The sequence below is a fragment of the Emys orbicularis genome, chromosome 1 (genome assembly GCF_028017835.1).
Source record: "Emys orbicularis isolate rEmyOrb1 chromosome 1, rEmyOrb1.hap1, whole genome shotgun sequence".
Classification (NCBI taxonomy): Eukaryota; Metazoa; Chordata; order Testudines; family Emydidae; genus Emys; species Emys orbicularis.
Genome location: NC_088683.1, coordinates 33,101,013 through 33,122,456, shown reverse-complemented (window position 1 = coordinate 33,122,456; position 21,444 = coordinate 33,101,013). Strand labels below are relative to the sequence as shown.

General features: G+C 43.3%; 1 protein-coding gene across 3 annotated transcripts in view; it reads right to left on the bottom strand.

Moving 5' to 3' along the window:
* Positions 1-21,444, bottom strand: part of CPNE8 (copine 8) — a 250,005-nt gene that overhangs the window by 156,375 nt on the left and 72,186 nt on the right. For 2 of the 3 annotated variants that reach the window (XM_065399630.1, XM_065399638.1), the window contains exon 6: positions 14,735-14,811. In XM_065399630.1, coding sequence (XP_065255702.1) covers positions 14,735-14,811 — 77 coding nt within the window. Of the gene's footprint in view, positions 1-13,992; positions 14,275-14,734; positions 14,812-21,444 lie in introns of those variants that run through there. The other variant, XM_065399646.1, reaches the window with a different exon arrangement.

Here is a 21,444-nt window from a genome sequence, read left to right as displayed (position 1 = left end):
GAGAGATATTCGTACCCCTTAGATAGCAAAAAATATTTTTTTTCTAGCCCCTTTGCTGTGGGGGTCAGAGAGGCTGGTGTCTGCAGGTCCTAGTGGTCTCCTGAATGGTCTTAATAAGGGGGAGTGCCACCCTCGTGGAGTCCAGGGAGCATAAAATGTCCACCATAAGGTCCAATACCTCAGTGACCTCCTCCATCTGGATACCCAGATTCTGTGCCACCCTTTTTAGGAGTTCCAGGTGGGCTCTACCATCCAGTTGGGTAGGCACCGAAGATGTTCCCACTGCTTCCTCATCGGGGCCTTCTTGACAATCCAGTTCCTCGAAGCAATCTCAGTTATCTGTGACTGTGCCCATCTCGGTGCAGACTGTGGTGCCAACTGCAGTGTCAACAACTATGTCATCCGCAGTGCCGGCAGCATCCTGGATGGAGCTCATCCATCTGACGTGACCAAGAAGGATCGTCCTGAAAAGGACCCCAGGAATTGATGGTATGTCCACAGGGTCCAAAACGGCCACTGTGCTGGCATCTGCCACCGCACTGGCCATGCCATGGGTGGAAAGGACTGTGCCATCTCCGGGGATGTCTCTGCCCTCAGTGCCAGCTACTCCTGGAGACAGGACTCCGCCTCCAAGTCTGCAGAGGAGTCTGAGTGCAGAGACCATGGTGGAGCAGTGGTGGAGAGAGGGCAAGCAGTGCCACATCATCGCCGGCTTGCCCCTGGGATGGCACCAGCAGTCTTTTGTGGTGCGGGAGGCTTCAGGACTGATGACCTCTCACGCTGGTCGGGAGAGTGCAGGCCCGTCAGGGCTATTAGATCCCTGGCTGCCTCAAAGATCTCTGTGTAGCGAGGAGATACAAGTCCTCCACTTGACCCTTTTCCACTGGTGCCAGCTCAACAGACCCCTCTGTGGGCCTGGAGTCAATGGTGCTGGTGACCCCAGAGTCCTTCATCAGTGCTGCATTCCTGATCGAGGCTGGTGCGCTGCACACCGATGCTGAAGAACCCGGTGCCTGGTCCATGGGGCTTGACTCCGACTGCGGCCGCAGGGCTGCCTCCCTCAGCAGTGGCTTCAGCCTGTGGTCACTCTCCTTCTTGGTGCGGAGGCAGAATCCTCTGCAGATTTTGCACCTAGCCATTTGATGGGATTCCCCCAGGCACTTCAAGCAGGACGTGTGTGAGTCGCCTCTTAGCATCAGCTTCTGGGCGACCCCATACGGCTTAAACCCCTGGGACCGAGGCATGCCCTGGCCCTGAAAGTAGGAAGGGAATGGGGAAGAGAACCCTGCTAACAAAGGGGTTCAAAAAACTACAGTACACGTACTAAGAACTATTAACTATTTAAACTATTTACAGGTAGGAACTAAGAGTCCACTAGGGGATCGCTCGAAAATGAAAGAGAACGCTCCAATGACCACTACTGGCGGTAAGAAGGAACTAGAGAGACAGCGGGTCGGGAGGGTCCTATATGGAGCACCATGAAGGCGCGACTCCAGGGAGCACCTGAGCCGACCCGACAGGTACTGCTAGGGGAAAACCTTCCGGCAACTGTGCACATGGCGCGCACATACCTACTTGGAATCGACATGAGCAAGCACTTGAAGAAGCACCAGGTTCATTAGCAGTTGCAGTTTCAAGGACAGGTGTGTGTCCATGCTGTGCTTCAAATTCTGCCCGCAGATGCTGACCTCCTGGGGGATGAAGGCTGTGCTGCTGGCCAACACTGAGATCAATCTGTACTCCACCAACATCCCATTCACCAGTTAAGTCTCCTTCAGCTACCACCAGCGGGCATCTCAACAGCTGACCTATGTTATAGTAGTACCCAAAGACCTTAATCAGTATGAGTCCCCCATTGTGCTAGGCACTCTACAAACCATTAAGGCAGTCCAGCTCCTGCCCCATAGACTTCAATCTACTCCTTATACTTCCATATGGCAGGCAGCCAAGTATTATTATTCCCATTTTACTGCAATGGAAACTGAGACAGTGTCCAAACAGAACAGTACTTAAAAAGAAAATTAAAATAAATAAATAAACAAACACACACACACACCAACTCTAAATAATAAACAAGACTCAATTTTTTCCCTCAACTTTAAAATGTGGAATTTTCTTGGTGTCTGGTTTTAAATATTCTCCTGTGAGACCTACAACTAAATCACTGTCGTGTTGTGTTTAAGAACCTTCTGGAAAGTAACTAACTTTTAAACAGAAGTGAAAGTGACTTGAAAGTGTCAGTTTCACTCCTGTTTAATGTCAGTTTCTAGTCTATTATTATTTATAGTGGTCTAACACCCCTAGAGCCCCAGGCAGGTGCCCTTATAGGATGTTTCCAAAAGTTAAATGATCTATTCCAAGCTTGGTGAACTGCAAAAAGTAAGTAGACTAAATGATAGAAAGTAATCTAGATTTTTCTACAATTGTTTCAATTATTGTATTCAAGAGTTAGTAACAGAGTAAAATACATTAATATTTTAAAACTAGCCAGTGTCCCTTAAGTGACTTGCAACAAGATGTCAGAACATGTTAGTATTAAAGCTGAGTGGGCCTAATATTTATTTAATTTATTTATATATGAATTAGATATACTGCTCCTGTCAGCTAATTTCAGGGTATGTCTACACTACGAAATTAGATCTATTTTATAGAAGTCGATTTTTAGGAATCGATTTTATACAGTCAATTGTGTACGTCCCCACTAAGCGCATTAAGTCGGCGGAGTGCTTCCTCACTACCGTGGCTAGCATCGACTCACGGAGCAGTGCACTGTGGAAGCTATCCCACAGTTCCCGCAGTCTCCGCTGCCCATTGGAATTATGGGTTAAGCTCCCAATGCCTGATGGGGCAAAAACATTGTCACGGGTGGTTTTGGGTACATGTCGTCACTCTCCCCTCCCTCCGTGAAAGCAACTGCAGACAATCATTTCGCGCCTTTTTGCCTGGGTTACCCGTGCAGATGCCATAGCACGGCAAGTATGGAGCCCGCTCAGCTCACCGGTGCTGTTGCAAGCATTGTAAACACCTCGCGCATTATACTGCAGTATGTGGGGGTGGGAGGTTGAGGCAAATCGCCTGGCTGCCAATTTTGAACAGCCAGACACCAGGGCGATTAGAAGAGCACAGATTGCCGCGCTGTGCATCAGAGAGGCTTTGAAAATTAGTTTCATGACTGGCCAGGCTACAGTGTGACAGTTGTGGGAGTTTCTCCTTGATGCAAACCCACCCCCTTTGTTGATTTTAACTCCCTGTAAGCCAACCACCCTCCCCCCTTCGATCACAGCTGGCAAAGGAAATAAAGTCACTATTGTTTTGAAACCATGCACTTTTTATTATTTAAAAAAAAAAGGGAGATCACTGATAAGGTATCCCGGGTGGGATAGGGTGGGGTGGGGGAGGAGGGAAGGACAAGGCCACATTGCTTATTGTAGCCACACTACAAATCAAAACTCTTTGAATGACCGCCTTCTGTTGCTTGTGCCATCCTCTGGAGTGAAGTGGCTGGGTGCCCGGAGCCTCCCCCCAACGTTCTTGGGCATCTGGGTGAGAAGGATATGGAATTTGGGGAAGAGGGCAGGCGGTTGTACAGTGGATGCAGCGGCGGTCTGTGCTCTTGTTGGCTTTCCTGCAGCTCCACCAGACGCCTAAGCATGTCCATTTGCTCCCCCATTAGCCTCAGCATTGCATCCTGCCTCTGCTCATCGCGCTCACTTAATGCTTTCCTGTACTCTGCCACTGAATGCTTCCATGCATTCAGTTGTGCCCTATCAGTGCGGGAGGACTGCATGAGCTTGGAAAACATGTCATCACGAGTGCGATTTTTTCGCCTTCTAATCTGTGATAACCTCAGGGACGGAGATGATGAGGGCACATAGAAACATTTGCACCTGCGGGGGAATAAAAAGGGAGAGTAACATTTAAGATTATTCATTTCTGAGAACAAAAGGGAGACCCTTTCACAGCGAATCAAGCAATTCACAGCAGACAGCACATGTGCTTTAGGTACAAGGTCGCATTTTGCCTTTTATATTGAGCATCTGCTGGTATGGTGACACATCACGCACAGCTGGGCAACAGAATTTGGTTTCCAGGAAGCCATGGTAAGCCAAAGGGTACGCAGGTTTGGCTTCTAACGCCTTCATAACATGTGGGAATGTTTTCAAACTGCAGCACCCTCCTTTCCTATAGCAAGCAATGCCGGTTGGGTTTGCCATTTAAAAGGAGGGGCTGTGGTTTTCGGGCAGATGTGCAGCACACACTTCCCCCCACCCTTCCGTGTGGCTATTTGGGATGATCCCTTCACCCTTCCCCACGCCGCATGGCTATTCTCAGGGATGATCCCTTTTAGCCAAGCGCAAACAGCCCAGCATGAACGGGGTCCCTATACTGTTCCCTTACAAAAATTCCCCTATATCAACCAGGTGACCATGAATGATATCACTCTCCTGACGCTAACACAGAAAGATATAGACCGAATGTTGCTTGAATGCGACCAAAACCCAGGACCATTCGCTGCCATGCTTTGTGCTGCAATGATTCCAGACTACTGGCTTGGCGTGGTAAAGTGTCCTACCGTGGAAGATGAAATAAGGCAGCCCTCTCCAGAAACCTTCTGCAAAGGCTTTCAGTGTACCTCCAGGAGAGCTTCTGGAGATGTCCCTGGAGGATTCCCGCTCCATCCCCAGACACATTAACAGACTTTTCCAGTAGCTGTACTGGCCGCGAATGCATTCCAAGTCTTCAGGGCAAACCAAACATTAAACATTATTGCTTTTAAACCCTGTACTGTAGTTGCAAATGTGCACTCACCAGAAGGGCTTTCTCCGCCTTCAGGGTCGGGGATCCCACCTTGGGAGGGTATTGGCTCCAGGATGATGAAAAGGTCCTGGCTGCCAGGGAGAATGGATTCACCACTTGCCTGCTGCGCATTCTCCTCCTCCTCCACAAAATCCTCCTCCGTGTTGCATGAGACTCCCCCCCCCTTGCAGGTGTCCACAGACAGTGGTGGGGTAGTGGTAGGGTTCCCCCCTAGAATGCCATGCAGCTGATCATAGAAGCGGCATGTATGGGGCTCTGACCCAAAACGACCGTTTGCCTCCTTTGTCTTTTGGTAGGCTTGCCTGAGCTCCTTGACTTTCATGCAGCACTGCTGTGTGTCCCTGTTGTAGCCTCTGTCCATCATGCCCTGTGCGATTTTGGCATATATATTAGCATTTCTTCTTTTTGATCGGAGTTCTGCCGCACAGATTCTTCTCCCCATATAGCAATCAGATTCTCTCTCTCCCGTTCGCTCTATGCTGGAGCTCGTTTGCGATTCTGGGGGGACTGCATGGTCACCTGTGCTGCTGAGCTCGCCACGCTGACCAAACAGGAAATGAAATTCAAAAGTTCCCAGGGCTTTTCCTGTGTACCTGGCTAGTGCATCAGAATTGAAAGTGCTGTCCAGAGTGGTCACATTGTTAACAATGTAACAGAGCTCTTGCAAGCTGAGAAAGATGGGTCCTTCAACCAAGGTTGGGGTGGGGAGAGGATTGAAGTCTCGGGGAACCAAATATAGGTGAGAAAAAACATCTTGAACAAAGCCTGTATCTCGCTAGATTAAGTTTTAGACTTTTACATGCATGTTTTCACTTTTATTTGATTGTAACCCTTTCTAACTTTACTCCTCTTAGTTGGCATCACTTAACTTATCTTCTTTTGTTAATAATCTTGTTTTACTATTAATATAAATCAACTCAGTGTTTTGTTTAAATGGAAGGTTATTTACCCCCGTTAATAAGCTGTGATGTGTTTTAGTGTCTTTAGAACAAGCAAACCTTATTATTTCTCTGAACTGAAATTAGGACTGGGAGTGTGTTGGGGTTATTTTGCTGATTGTAACCAACGTGGTGGAAGCCACAGTGGGGCTGCAGACAGGCTCCTAGGGCAGAGCTGCTAAACCAGAGCTGTCTAGTACAGATGTACTTCAAGGTGTGACCTGCAAGCTTGCAGGCTAGTTGTGAGCATCCCTGGTTAGGAACTACATCAGCAAACCACTGGAAGGCATCGAGGCTAGCAGGACAAATGGTGACAATGCCTCATGGGTGTGGACTGCATTCCAAACCTGTCTCAGAAGCTTAACCCACACCTCAGGGAGTGGCTATACATGCAATCTCAAAATGCCATTTTTACAGCCATTATTCAGGGTGCAATATGATTTTTTCCCTAACATCAAGCTGCCAACAACTGGCTGCATCTAAGGAGAGCCCTCATTTGCCAATGTCATGTGACAATAATAGACTACATTCCCAGTTACCTACATAACTCTGAAAGGAAAGTATACCTGCCCACCTACTCACCTCTGGCAAAACCCTAAATAAACATGCCATTTAGAACTCTACTTCAGCCTTCAATAAATGATATATCAGACCAAAATTGGGAGCAAGTTTCCGGACTGAAAAACCTGTGCCAATAGGTGTTGCCATCAGCCTCCCAAACTTTTACCTCCTCAGACTATTGGCTAAAGCACAACACCACATCCCATGCACCACCTGTGGTATTTGGTGAGAGAAGTAGCATGTACGTAACACCAAAACATACAGAGTTTTAAGATTCCTATCAGCATCTTCAATTGCACTTAGGAGCAAATAAGCAGCTAGTGCAGATTGTAGTGCGCTAACGGGAAGTGTCCCCTACATCCAACAACATTCAGGAATTGGGCCATTGCCTTCTGTTCTAGCGTGAAGTTTTCAAATGTAGCCTTATATTATACTTTACACTGAAAACAAATTCACGGAATAGAAAAATTCTGGTTTAAAATCTTTTAAACATTATCCAATATCTGAAAATAAAATTACTCATTTTCATAAGTAAGACACGGTTGTTCTAGTATGAAAATAACCATCAGAATATTCAGGATTCAGGAGCAGAAAGATCTCCAAACTGCAAATAGGGTAATAAATTAATTGTACTGTACGTTGCATCATTGTAGTACAACTCTATTAGCAATAGCTTAATATGAATAAAATTACAATAAGATCATTTTCCTAATTGGTCACTTTAATTATGTAACTTTTCTCTGCCTCCCTCCACCAGTAACCATTCTCTACCTGCATCAAACATAAGCTCCTGTCGTCATTTTCCAGGCCTTTCATCACCTATCCCCACTCCACCTAGCATCTCTGAATCACTATCAAGATGTCGATTCCCACTTGTGATTGGACCAGCATACCACCTTCCATCACCCACTCGTTAAATTTTCAAACAAGTACCTTTGTTCTTTCCTCCCATGCTGCCACCTCAGTCTTAGGAGAAACTTCCTGTAAATATAGGAACATGCAAATGTAGGGCTGGGAGGACCTCAAAAAGTCATCAAGTCCAGCCCTTTGTGTTACGGCAGGACCAAGTAAACCTAGACCATCCCTAACAAGTATTTGTCCAACCTATTTTTAAAAACTTACAATTATGGGGATTCCACAACCTCCCTGGGCAACCTATTCCTGAGCTTAACTACTCTCATAGTAAGAAGTTATTAAGAAAATCTTAACCTAAATCTTCCTTGCCGCAGATTAAGCCCATTACTTCTTGTCCTACCTTCAGTGGACATGGAGAACAACTGATCCCCACCCTCTTTATAATACCCCTGAACATATCTGAAGATCGTTATAAGGTCAGTCATCTTTTCTCAAGTCTAAACATACATAATTTTTCAACCTTTCCTCAAAAGTAAGATTTTTTTTTAAACTTTTATAATGTTTCTTGTTGTCCTCTGGACACTCTCCAATTTGTCACATCTTTCCTAAAGTGTAATGCCCAGAATTGGGCACAGAACTCTAGCTGAGGCCACATCAGCACCAACTACAGCAGGACAAATATCTCCCGTGTCTTACATATCATACGCCTGTTAATATACCCCATAAAGACATTAGCCTTTTCTCGCAACTGCATCACTGTTGACTCATATTAAACTTGTGATTCACTCTAACCCCCAGATCCTTTTCAGATGTACTACCTCCTAGCCAGTTACTCCATATTTTATAGTTTACATTTGAATGTTCTTTCCTAAGTGTAGTGCTTTTCACTTATGTTTATTGAACTTCATCATGTTGATTTCAGACTAATTCTCCCATTTGTCCCAATTCTAATCCTGTCCTCCAAAGTGCTTGCAGCCCCTCCCAGCTTTGTGTAAATTGTTCCAATAGTTAACTTGCCTGGACAAAGGTAATTAATTCTGTAGTCGAATGGCATAAACCACACCGATTCATCAAATACAAGAGCAGCAGGAACCACTGTGATCATCTAGTTTGGCCTTGTCTATTGACAGATAATAGGGCTACCCTGATCTAATTCTCATTTGAACTATAGAATATGTTATTGTAGCGGGGCAGTTATCCCGCTCCAGCCCTGAAGGGGTTAAAACAGCCCTGGGAAAGGGCTGCTCCGGGGAACCAATAGGGTAGGCTGACTGGGGAAGCAGCCACAGCTGGGGCTACGCCCCAATCAGGCCATAGCTGGCCCTATAAAAGGGCTGTGAGCCAGTGGCTGAGTAAGGAGGACTGGGCTGCCTGGGAGCTGATAAGGGTACCTGGAGTGGAGCAGGGCTGGGGGAAGGCCAGACGAGCTGGGGAGCTCCAGCCTGGGAAACACCCAGGCTGCAGGCCTTGCTGAAGGCCCAGAGCAGGTACTGGGGTTGCAGAGGTGTACCCCAGGGTTAGGCAAAGGCAGCAGATCCAAACCCCCATTGCCAGTGATGAGTGGATTACAGACTGCAGTCTGCCCCAGTGAGTGGGGGCTAGATGATGACTGGCAGTAGCCACTGAGGCAAGGTGGGGATAGAGGATTGGGGGTTCCCCTGGAGACCCAGAGATTGCGGGAGTACTGCGGTGGGCAGAACCCTGACGAAAGGGGCACCGGGGTCTGGGAGGGACCCATGGGCCAACATAAGGTGAGCCACCGGCCAGCAGAGGGCGCTCCGGAGCTGGAGAGCTAATTCCCAGGACGACCAGCAGGAGGCGCCGCGCCGGTGAGGGGTCGCCTTGCTACAGTTATCAAAAAATTTCTAGTCTTGATTTAAAAACGGTCAGTAATGGAGAATTCATCACAGCCCTTGGTAAGTTGTTTAAATGGTTAATTACCCTCCCTGTTAAAAATGTGTGCCTTATTCCCAGTCTGAATTTGTCAAGTTTCAAATTCCAGCCATTGGTTCTTGTTATACCTTTGTCTGCTAGATTAAAGAGCCTTTTATCAAATATTTGTTCCCCATGTAGGTACTTAAAGACAGCCTTATCCTCCTTAAGCTAAATAGATTGAGCACCTGGAATTTATTACTACATGACATGTTCTCTGATCCTTTGATCAGTCTCATGGCTCTTCTCTGAACTCTCACAATTTATCAACAACCTTCTTGAATTGTGGACCCCAGAACTAGACACAGTATTCCAGCAGCGGTCTCCCCAGTGTCAAATACAGAGATGAAACAACCTCTCTACTTCTACTCAAGATTCCCCTGATTATGCATCGAAGGATCTCATTAGCCCATTTGGCCACTGCATCTTACTGCATTCTTGTATTCATCTGATTTCCACCATTATCCTCAGGTATATTTCACAATCTCTGCTTCCCGGGATAGAGTCCCTCATTCTGTAGTGATGGCCTAAATTCCTTGTTCCTATATGTACAATTCTACATTCTGGCTGTGTTAAAACACACATTGCTTGATTGAATGCAGTTCACCAAGCTACCAAGATCACTCTTCATTGGTGACCTGTCCTCTCTATTATTTACCTCTTCCCAATCTTTGGGTCATCTCAAAACATAATCCGTGATTATATGCTTTCTTTCAGGTCATTGACAAAAATGTTAAATAGCACATGGCAAAGAACCAATCCCTGTAACACATACATCCTTAGGGCTCAAAGTAAGCATTAGAGGAAGGTGAAAGTCATTCCATAGAGGATGCTTTGTAAGCTCACACAGGTAGTGTCTCCAGCTAGATGGCCTTTCTCCAATCCAAAGGCTAAGAAAAAGAGCTCTTGAAATCCATCCAAGGTCTGTTGTTATGAACATTGTGAGGATGCCATTCCATTATCCTCTTTTTCTGAAGAGGAAGATGTACTCTCCGCACAGGTGCCACCTAGAAAGCACTCATTTTCCAAAGCCAATCTTATAGGCAGCCCATTTCTCCCTGTCCAGAGAAAAATTCAGGTGCAAATGTGTCTTGTAATTAATGAACCATAGGAAATGAGGGTCAGCGCACAGAGCACTCTCCGTTCTGAGACGCAGATTTAGCTTTTGACATCAACACCCTTTTTGACTAGGTTGCTCTGGTTGGACACTTGCATCCAAATTTTTTAACCTCAGTTACTACTGAAAAGCCAGTACACTTTCTTATCAATCCCTGTATAGCACCACAGGAACAGGACTTTCAGTTTGGATCTGAGCAGTGTTTACATTTGTATTTCCCCTGAATCTGTGCCAGCACCTTCATTAAAGGCGCTTACATTTCCTTAGTTTTTTGAGTCATCTCCTCATGCTCAAACATCTTAATCTTGTACTCTGAAACACTCACTCTCTTCCCTTGAGCTTATGTCTGAAGAACTCCTCTTGCAGATCAGATATCACTCCTTTCCCCCTTATGCATTTCCTTCAATGTTGTGAGACCCAAGGATGAAGTAAGAGTAAATCTCGTATAGCCTTAAGTTCTGTGGCCTTTCTGGATGAGCATAGGAGTAGTTGCCCATTGAAGAACACTGGAAGAAAAGCTATCATCTCAAAAACCACCTTCCCAAGAAAAATCTTAGCCTGTCCACCTAAGAGGTGATACCATAGACTCAACTGCAAGAGAGACCGGTCCTTGAGGTGGTCCCTCCTACTTATTCTGAATAGTCCAAGATGATATCTTCCCTTTGTAGTGTTTCTAAGACTTTCCAGATAATACTTTGTGTAACCCATATTCTGGACAGCCCAGTGTCTTCAGTTCTGGAAAAAGCCTCACAAGCCATGAACTAGGCATGTAGAGTACAAGCATGGTGGTATTAACCATCCGTGATATGTTGCTGGAATCTGCAAGTGGTCTATATTACCAGCCTACCTTTATTTAATCAGAATATCAGGAAACCATAGTGTATGTATCAAATCCCCCAGAATAATTTCACCTTCTCCTTTACATGTTCTTATCTAGGCTCCCTAATGGTCTTGGCAATCTTAACGGATCTAAAGGGAAATTTTTTTTTAATCTGCTTAAGATAAGATAAGAAGTCAAGGAAGTAAGATCAAATGTGCAGGAAGACTTACTTTTTTCCGGTACTTTCTATGCATATTGTAAATTATTAAGTTGGTATAGCATACCCTGTGATTGCTAACAGCCTTCCCATAATTGCTCTCCCACCACAGGCTGACAGAACATAAAGACCACAATTCAAAAAGTAGCATGCTATTTTTTCTTTAGAAAATGTGCGTGGTTGTGTAGGTTTATGTAAGTTTATGATATATTACAAGTTTTTTAAACTATATGTATAACAGCCAATATATGTAGGGATTTTTTAGTAGTGAGTAAGGTTCTATAGCCTATTAGTATACAAGCCACCCAATAGAGCAGATGTCGCAGGGAAACTGCTGGATAAAATGTATGAAAGAGAAATTGAGCAGTGTGAAAAAGGTCTAGAGGGTAAAATTGTTAATCTGAGTTTTGATGGGTCGAGCAATGTCCACAATGATCCTGTTGTATGTGCTTATGTGACAACAGAAGACGGGAATATCTTCCTTATAGAAACAATTGCTACATCAGGAAATGCACACACAGCAGAATACTTACAAGAAGTAGCAGTAAAAGCTATAACAAACTGAAAAAAAAAATTCTAATGTCTAGTATGCAGCTTGGTCACAGACTATGCTGCAAATGTATCCAAGATTAGAAGAAATTATTTAGAAGAGAGTCCCAAGCTAACAACATATGGTTGCAGTGTTCATTTGATTCACCTTCTAGCCAAAGACTTAAGTGTTCCAGAAATAAAGGCTAAGGTTGTTGAAATTGCAAAAAACACTTCCGTAACAACCACTTTGCAGCAGCTGCTCTGAAAAAAGTGGGAGGAACCAAGCTAACTCTCCCACAAGACGTGCGATGTAAGTGAGTAGTGGACTGTTTTGAGCACTGTATCAAGAACTGGCCTAATCTGATGATAGTTTGTGAACAAAATCGTGAAAAAATAGATGGCACTGTCACAGCCAAAGTTCTCAACATTGGGCTTAAGAGAAATGTTGAACACATGCTGAGTACGCTGAAGCCTATTTCTGTAGCCTTGAACAAAATGCCGGGAAATAGCTGTTTTATTGCTGACGCTGTTGAAATTTGGAAGGAACTGAGTGAGATCTTAAAAAGAAAAATATGCAATGACAGAGTTAAATTACAAACATTAAAAAAAAAAAAAAATGGGACAAGCATTATCTCCAGTTCATTTTCTTGCAAATATTCTCAATCAGTACCAGGGTCAAACCTTAACTGCTGAAGAAGAGGAGTTGGCTATGACATGGATATCCAGCAATCATCCCTCCATAATGCCAACTATAACAAACTTCGGAGCTAAGGGGGAAACATTCAAGAAATAGATGTTTGATGATGATGTTTTAAAGAAAGTCACACCAGTGAACTGGTGGAAGTTACTTAAGTACTTGGTATCAGAGACTGTTAAAGTGATAATCTCACTTTTAACAGCAGTAGCTTCTTCTGCCGGTGTAGAAAGAATATTTTCTTCCTTTGGACTAATTCATTCCAAATTGAGAAATCGTTTGGGACCTAAAAAAGCAGAAAAGCTTGTTCTTCTTTTCCAGATTATGAACAAACAGGAAATCAAAGGTGAAGACGACTGAGTTAGCTGCAGAAGCCAATATTTTAAGTTTCTCATTATGTTATGTTATGTTCTGAGCTGTTGACCTGGCTGACATAGTCCATTTAATTTTTGTTTTTTGTTTTTTAAATATTTCATTTAACTATTTTAGTTAAAAACAATTTTAACAAAAACAAACCTGATTTTAAAATTTGTTAATGTTTATTTAAATTCAAAAATTTATATGCTGGTTTTGCTAAAATATATGTTTGCTATTGAAGAAAAAATTCAAAATACGCAACATTGTTGTTTTAGTTAAATAAAACAATTTAAATGTCTGTCTGGTGATGTTCTCCTCCTAATACAGCATGGCAAGAAAATCCTCCAAATATTAATGATTAACCTGTTGAATTGGAGATACACCTCTACCCCGATATAACGCTGTTCTCGGGAGCCAAATAAATCTTACCGCGTTATAGGTGAAACCGCGCTATATCGAACTTGCTTTGATCCACCAGAGTGCGCAGCCCCGCCACCCCAGAGCACTGCTTTACCGCGTTATATCGCTGTAGAGGTGTATTTATGAAGTCATTGGGAGATGAACTATCTGCTTCGATTACCTTTGGTAAATGAACTAACCAAACAATCATTCATTTTCTGATATAGCTGTAAAACTAATCCGAAAAGTTTTCAAAATAAATCACTTAAAAAATATATAGTGTGTACCTTCTAAAAATGAAACCTACATCTATCTCTGAGTTGTGAAGAATATGTATTAAGGTTATAACAACCAACAAGAATGCACTTTTATGTAGAAATCCATGATTAAATCGAGTCTTCCTGACTAGTGATTTAAATCAAATCCACCCTGAGTGTCCCTCAATGGGATTTTTCCAGGATCAGAAGATGGCATTAGGGATTTCTCCATAAGAATCATATTGAGTTGGAGATCTCTATCCCGCCTCACTCTGGCTTTGAGGTTGCTGCAGTGGGCACATTTTTGAGAAATGTGCACCTCCCCTAAGCAACGGACGCACTGCGAGTGCCCATTGGAGACAGTCATAGCATCCTTGCACAAAGTGCATCTTAAAACCTGGAGAGCCCGGCATTTTCATTTTGTCTTTTTTTTTTTTTTTTTTTTTTTTTTGAAACATTTCAATGAAAGAGAAAAATGGACAGGTTTCTCCCAGTGTTTTGTTTATTTAGAGAAAAAGCTAATTAATTAAAAACGGAAACGTAAGCCTAAGAATTAAAAGTTAAACAACTATTTTTAACTCTTTTCTAGGTTTTTTCGACACTGCTTTTGGAGCTCAGTCTGCACCCAAGAATGATTGAGAAGGAACTGAGGGGGTCAGGCCACGCGAGTGCTTGATGAAGCACCAACAGCACAGTGAGACAGCCACTGCGCATGCACGCCCCAACCAGGCACTGCTACTGAAAATCTCCAATCAGCGGCACTGGGACACACCGACACCTGAAGTGGAGAACCCACAGGGTTCAAAGAAGAAATTAAGGTTAAAATTAAAGCTAGCTATTTATCTTATTGACAAAATTAAGACAATAATCAAAGCTGTTTCTATAGTGAACCATTTCTAAACCTACACTTACAAATATAAAACAGATGATCATCCCAAAAAAGAACAAAATCTCGCTAAGGGCAATACACTCGATGTAGTTAAAAGAGAGTTGAGAACAAAGAAAGGAGACAAGATATTTAAATACATCATCAGTTAATTTGATAATTACCTGAAACAGAAAAGAAATATAATAAAAAATCTATAATGGAAAATTATTTGCGACACCTGTCAATTTATTTTCTCCAAGACACTGTCTGCCACAATGCATATGTCAAAGTACCTCTATAAATTAACAGAAATGACCACACCTTATGAAGCAGTGCTTATTTATCCAAGAATCAACAATGATGCACTTACGCAATTGCCTTTTCCAGTCTGCTTCCCTGTGATCCAACTATCTCTCCTAGTGTACAAAACACTTGTCCCAAAAAATCCTGAAAAGCAAGAAAAAATGTCATAAGACACCAATACATCCTGTTTTTTCATTGATCTGGTCTTTGAACTTTCCTAGAACATATTTATCCTGTTTTTAGTTATTGAGCTTTATCTGTATATGCATTTATATTCTGCCAAATAGCGTGGGATTACACGATTCATAAGTCAGACTTTACTTATATTTGATATAAAATTAGGTACATTAAAATTAGAAATACGGTAGTATGTACAGTATATAATGCAACACATCACAGGTTTTTAAACTAAAAGGAGTTTCTTTCAGTTACTCTTTTACATTCAAAATTAAACTTTTAATTCTTGTAATACTTTCTTAGAAACTTAAATAGCATTTTCTAGCAATAATTCCCCTTTGCCTGATTTTTTGTCCTTTATTTTCAAATAAACCTGAAATTTAACTTTGCTTTCTGATGACTATTTTGTGCACCAGTAACATCAGTGATCTCTGGGTATCCCGAGAGTAATGATTAGGTTTAATTTACAAAAGCAGAGCACAAAATGTTGCATCTACTGCTTTGTAAATTATTAATCTCATCAATAAATGTAATTTAAATAAAAATAAGTATAAATGAGTATGTCTATCAGACTCCCCCTAACTAAACTAACACAATGGACTGAACTCTACAGTGATTTGTACCTTATACAACTTCAGAGATGTCACTGTGGCTTTAACTAGTGGAAAGTGTCCCTTTCATGATGGATACTTCCTTTTTTATTCTGGTAAGGCTACTATGCATACTGGAAACCAAATCACATTTCAAAATCCATCTCACTTCAAGACAAGAGGCATTCCAGGGCATCTATTCCCATAAATTCTATACCATAAGTTATGAGAAAGACCTAACTCAGTTTTACAAATTGACAAGTGAAGACCTATAGTGGTTTAATTCCTTTAGTGAATAAGTACTTTAGATATAAAACAATATTCATATTAAATAGAGTGATTGCAGTTTCATCAAGATAACTAATGGCACAAGAATCATTCATTAAGACATGCTGCACAAATCAACATAATAATCACAAATAAATATGGTCATTAAATGCAAAGTTTCAAAAATGTCCTTGTATCCTAAAACACTGCTATACAGGTTTGACAATATGTTTATACATGTTTAAATAAGGTACAACATACAGAAGGACCTGTTGTCTCAAAACATCCAGTGTGATAAGAATAACTAAATAGGAAAAAGAGCCTGAAACAACCACCCTCAATTCCCTTTAAAAAAAGCTTCAGTTGACTTCAGTGGAAACTGTAGATGCTTGACAACACTCAGGAATTACTCCATAAATACAAAGTTACGGTCCTATAAAACACCTGAAATTCACATGGAAACATTGACAATATAACTGTTAATTTATCTTTCAGAAATGTCAAATGAGAGATATACACAATAAATATATTCAGTAATAGTAGACTTAACATTTTAAAATGTATGACTTCTCTACATTCAAATAAAAGGTAAACTTATTTCCATAGGCATGACACTAGGTAAAGTGAGGTTCTGTGGTTATTGACCTTGGAAACTAGGCTATGTTACTACAGTGTCTGTTTTGCAATTTCGATGAGATCAATATGCATATTGACCTCAAATGGTGGCTGTTGGGTGCTCAGCGCTTTAAAAAAAAACCAGGCAGGTGCCTAAATATGAACTTAGGAGCCTAACTTCAGGCACTTACGTTTAAAAGCACTATGTGTGTGAGAGAGAGTGTGAGTGTGTGTGTGAGAGAGTTATAATATAGTCTTTTGTCTGGTGAAAAAAATTTCCCTGGAACATAACCCCCCCATTTACATTAATTCTTATGGGGAAATTGGATTTGCTTAACATTGTTTTGCTTAAAGTCGCATTTTTCAGGAACATAACTACAACATTAAGTGAGAAGTTACTGTAATGTACGAGGGCATAATGCAGCTCAGAGAAAATGTGACCTCACAGTAACCAACCCAAAAATAAGACAGTACCAACTGAAGTTTGTGGTCATGGATGGTAAGCTCCACAGACCTCATTGGGGAATACATCCATACAAGTCATGGATCTGATCAGGGTGTAGCATCAGAATTCTATAGCTGCAATGCAAGAAACAAAAAGGGGAGTCCCATGGACAATGGAGACCATTTTAAAAGCATATGGGGATGTTTTCAAAGGCAATGGGTGCCTTGAAGGAAAGCTGCAACTGAAAGTAGACCACAAAATAGAACCTGCATGCTGCCCATGAAGGAAAATGCCAGTGGCACTTTGTAATTCAGTACTCAAGGAGCTTGAAAGTCTGCAGAGTAGGAGTATCTCACCACCTTCAGAGGCCAGTACAGCCTGGATAAACAAGCATGGTGGTGTAAAGAAGTCATCAGACATATTATGCTTCTGCACAGACACACAGACATTGAACCAGGCACTGAAGAGATGTTCTCAATTGTGGTCAGAGCATAGCAACATCTTACCAGGACTTCCCAAAGCCAGACTTTACCATTTGATGTGAGGAATGAGTCTGGCATGTTGACAACCTTTGCAACATCATTTGGTCACTACAAATGGCTTTGCATGTTGACGGGCATAAGGTCAGCACCAGAGAGGTGTTCCAGAGAAGACTCACTGCTTGGGTAATAATGGCAGATGATAGCCTCATTGTAGTGAAGGGAGTAATTATACAGAAGCTGAATCAGACCATAGCAGAAAACTACAGGCTTTTATACAGGGATACAGGAAGAACATAAAACTGAACCCAGAAAAAAAATGGTACTCAGACAGCATGAGGTGACATACATTGGATATCTGCTCATAGCAGAGGGACAAAAGCAGATCCCAACAAGATCAACACAATCAGAGATATGCCAGCTCCAGTGGATGTGAAAGGGTTACAGCACTTCATAGGAACGATAAATTTTCTGACTAAGTTCTGTCCACTCCTGGCTTCAGTAGCGGAACTAATATGTCAGCTCACTAGGAGGATGTTGAGTGGGACTGGGAAGGACCCCAACAACAAGCATTTGGCATATGAAACAAATGATAACAGACACCCATCCTAAAGTACTACCAGCCAGGAATGCCAGTGACACTTCAGTGCAACACACTAGATAAAGGATTGGGCATAGCTCCCTTGCAGGAGCAGTCAGTCGCTTATGGCAGCAGAGCCCCATCAGAGACTGAACAGGTGTATGCCCAAATAGACAAGAGCTTCTGGCTGCGGTATTTGGAGTGGAGCAATACCATCAGTACACATATGGCCGGCCCCCGAGTAACGGTGAAATCAGATAACAAACCCTTTGAGACTATAATACCTTTTTAGTGCTCGAAAGAGATTGCAGCACATGTTGATGCACCTCCAGCTCTGCCCAGTAGAGTTCAAATATTGTCCAGGACAATTACTGTACTGGTGTTAGCTGGCACCCTGAGCAAGATATATATACCCAACATCAGCAAGCTGGGGGAAGGGGATTAGGACGCCAAATCCACTGACATGATGCACAACTTCCCAGTTTCTACAGCAAAGCTGATGGAAATCAAAGAGGCTACAGAAAAGGCCATCCAACTACAGGTGGTCAAGAGAGCGATACTAGTAGGGTGGCCAGAACACAAAAGCCAACTACATTTGAGTCTGCTGATTTGCAGTCTCTTGGTTCCCAACAAAACGTTGCCATTATCCAGAAGTAGCAGAAAAAAAAGGTTAAACAGACCCTTAAGGAACTTCACGGTGAGCAAAGACAAAAAAAGGGGGGGGGGGGAGTGAAAGGTTGTAATGGCAGCCAGACGAACTTTGATTGAGCTCAGTGATAAACCCAGGAGTTTTAGATTTAGCAGGAAATAAAGAGTGGGTGTAAGGTGAAACTCAAGAGGAAGTATGGATTACACCAGGCTTAAAAATGTTTCCACTTCTGCTGGTAAATTTTCCTTGTGATGGGTTTTCTACTGATGATCAGTTCTGCTTGGAGAGAGCCATCTCGGAGCCAGGCTTTGAGGTGAATTAATGAGAGGTTGGGTGAGTCATGGCTCCTGATTCCTGGGTGAGGAGGTCTGCTGTCAGAGGAAAGCAGAGAGGCAGTTGCAGGGACTGGGAATCATACCTGGTTTTGGCCAGGATGGCACTATGAGGATGGCCACCAATCTCTCTTGCTCAGAACCTTGAGGAGCGACAGATATGGAGGAATAAGGATATAGTAATATTCAAAGCCAACGGGTAAGGGCAGAATCTCCCAACAACTTGCAACTATATCCTCCTTTCAAGCAGAACCTTTGAGACTTCATATAGGACGGTGTCAACATAGAGATCTCTCTCTGGTGAGACCGAGTTAAGACAAATTTTCTGAAATACTGCCTTGTTCAGCACCCACTTGTGGTCATGACAGAAACACTAATCAAGGAGTCCACTATGTTGTTCTGCAATCCCAATAGATAAATAGCTGAAATCTCTATGCGGTGGGAGGTGCACCAATTCCAAAGTTTTATGGATTCTAAGCGTAAGGCTGGGATCTTTCTTCTCCTTGGCTCTTTAAAGAATACACTGCTGCTCTATTGTCCAGCATTACTCTGATCAAGTGTCAGGAATTAGCTCCTTCAGCTGAGACTGAGGACTAGCCAGCCCAGTCTCCACGTAAATTAATAAGCTCAGCTGGGTTGTGGTAGGACTGCCTGATTGGCTGAAGGGAGCCAGCAGGTCTGCTCAGCAGCAGGTCGTTGGCTGCTCAACACTTATGTCCACAAATGTGATTACTACATTGACAGCCTTGTCCCCAGTCTTGCTCCAGCCTTTCCCCTACCTCATTCACAGCCTTGTTCCTGTCTTTTACTCCAGTCCTCTGCTTCCCTGAGAGCTCCTGACTCCAGCTCCGATGCCCCAGCTTGGCCCTTGGCGCCAACCCTCAGACTTGACCCCTGGCTCCCACACTAACCACTAGGCATGACTTCTGTGCTAGCCACTGGGCCTGACCACCCACACCGCAGTTGTAACATTGAGTGGCCCTTGATGTTGGGTAGGAAGTGATGGCAAGCATACCAGGAGAATGTAACAATGGAAAACCCTTACACTTAGTGGAAGGATCCAAAAGGTCTTTGTGGGAGTTGAGGACCCATTGAGATATTGATACCCCCTTAGACAGATGATGCTTGATGGGTGTGCAGACAGACCTGAGCCAGGCTTGAAGACAACGGGAGTGTAGTCTTGCCAGGGATGTTACAAAAGGACGAGCTGCCACATGGTCCAGGGGTTGAAGGCAAAACCTTGCTATGGTTTGCAGGCTTTGCTGTATCATGGAAGTGAGACTGTGCATTGTAGTGAACCTATCCGTGGACAAGTATGTTCAGGAAGTAGCGGAGTCCAGACTGGCTCCAATGAAGTCTATTGATTGTATAGGTATGAGAATAGATTTTTCCATGTTGAGTCAGATGCCTAAGGAGCGGAAAAAAAGATAGGGCCTTGTTGGTTACCAACTGCACTTTGAGAAAGGAGCAATCTTTAAGTAGCTAGTTGTTCTTGTGCTTAGAAAGGCGCCAATCCTAATACAGATGCTGATGCCACTCACTCAAGATTGCTTCTTGGAAGGTTTCTCAGAATGCAACATGGTCTTCTTTGGCAGTGCTAGGGTCACGATACTGGAAGATGTAGACACCTCAGCAGTACCCATGCTAGGACATGATGTCTCTTTTTTCTCAAGTCTCTTCCCCTTCTTTTGGTCTCTCTTTCCGCAAAATGGAATATATTTCTTTCTGATAGTCTGGAAGACTCTGAGGGTCCCCCAAAGCCTTTTCTTACTGAAGCCAGGATGGTCACCAGAGCTAAGAAAGGCTGAAGACAGGGAAGGCCAAGTTGGAAGGTAGGCTCAGACCAGGCAAAGAAGAATGGGGCAGGGGAACTCCACAAAAGAACAAAGGTATATTAAATAAATTATGAAATGGAATATATATATATATAAAAATAAAAATTCACGGTCCATTGTGGTCAATTGCAATCACCAGATTTTAAACATAATAAATTTCATGATTTCAGCTATTTAAATCTGAAATTTCACCATGTTGTAATTGTAGGGGTCCTGACCCAAAAAAGAGTTGGGGGGGGGTCGCAAGGTTATTGTAGGAGGGGGTTGAGGTACAGCTACCCTTACTTCTGTGCTGCCTTCAGAGCTGGGCAGCAGGAAAGGCAGAGCCGCCGCCGGCGAGCCACTGCCCGCAGAAGTAAAGATGGCATGGTATGGTATGGTATTGCCACCCTTACTTCTGCGCTGCTGCCTGCAGAGCTGGTCCCTTGGTCAGCAGCTGCCACTCTCTGGCCGCCCAGCTCTGCAGACAGCAGCACAGAAGTAAGGGTGGCAGGGTATGGTATTGCCACCCTTACTCCTGCACTGCTGCTGGCGAGGCGCTGCCTTCAGAGCTGGGCACCCACCCAGCAGCCACCTCCCTCAAGCCGCCCAGCTCTGAAGACAGCGCAGAAGTAATGGTGACAATACAACTCCCCTAAAATAACCTTGCACACCCCGTGCAACTCCCTTTTGGGTCAGCACCCCCAATTTGAGAAACAATGGTCTCCCCCATTAAATCTGTATAATATAGGGTAAAAGCACACAGACCAGATTTCACCGGGGGGGAGACCAGATTTCATGGTCCATGAGGCATTTTTCATGGCCGGGA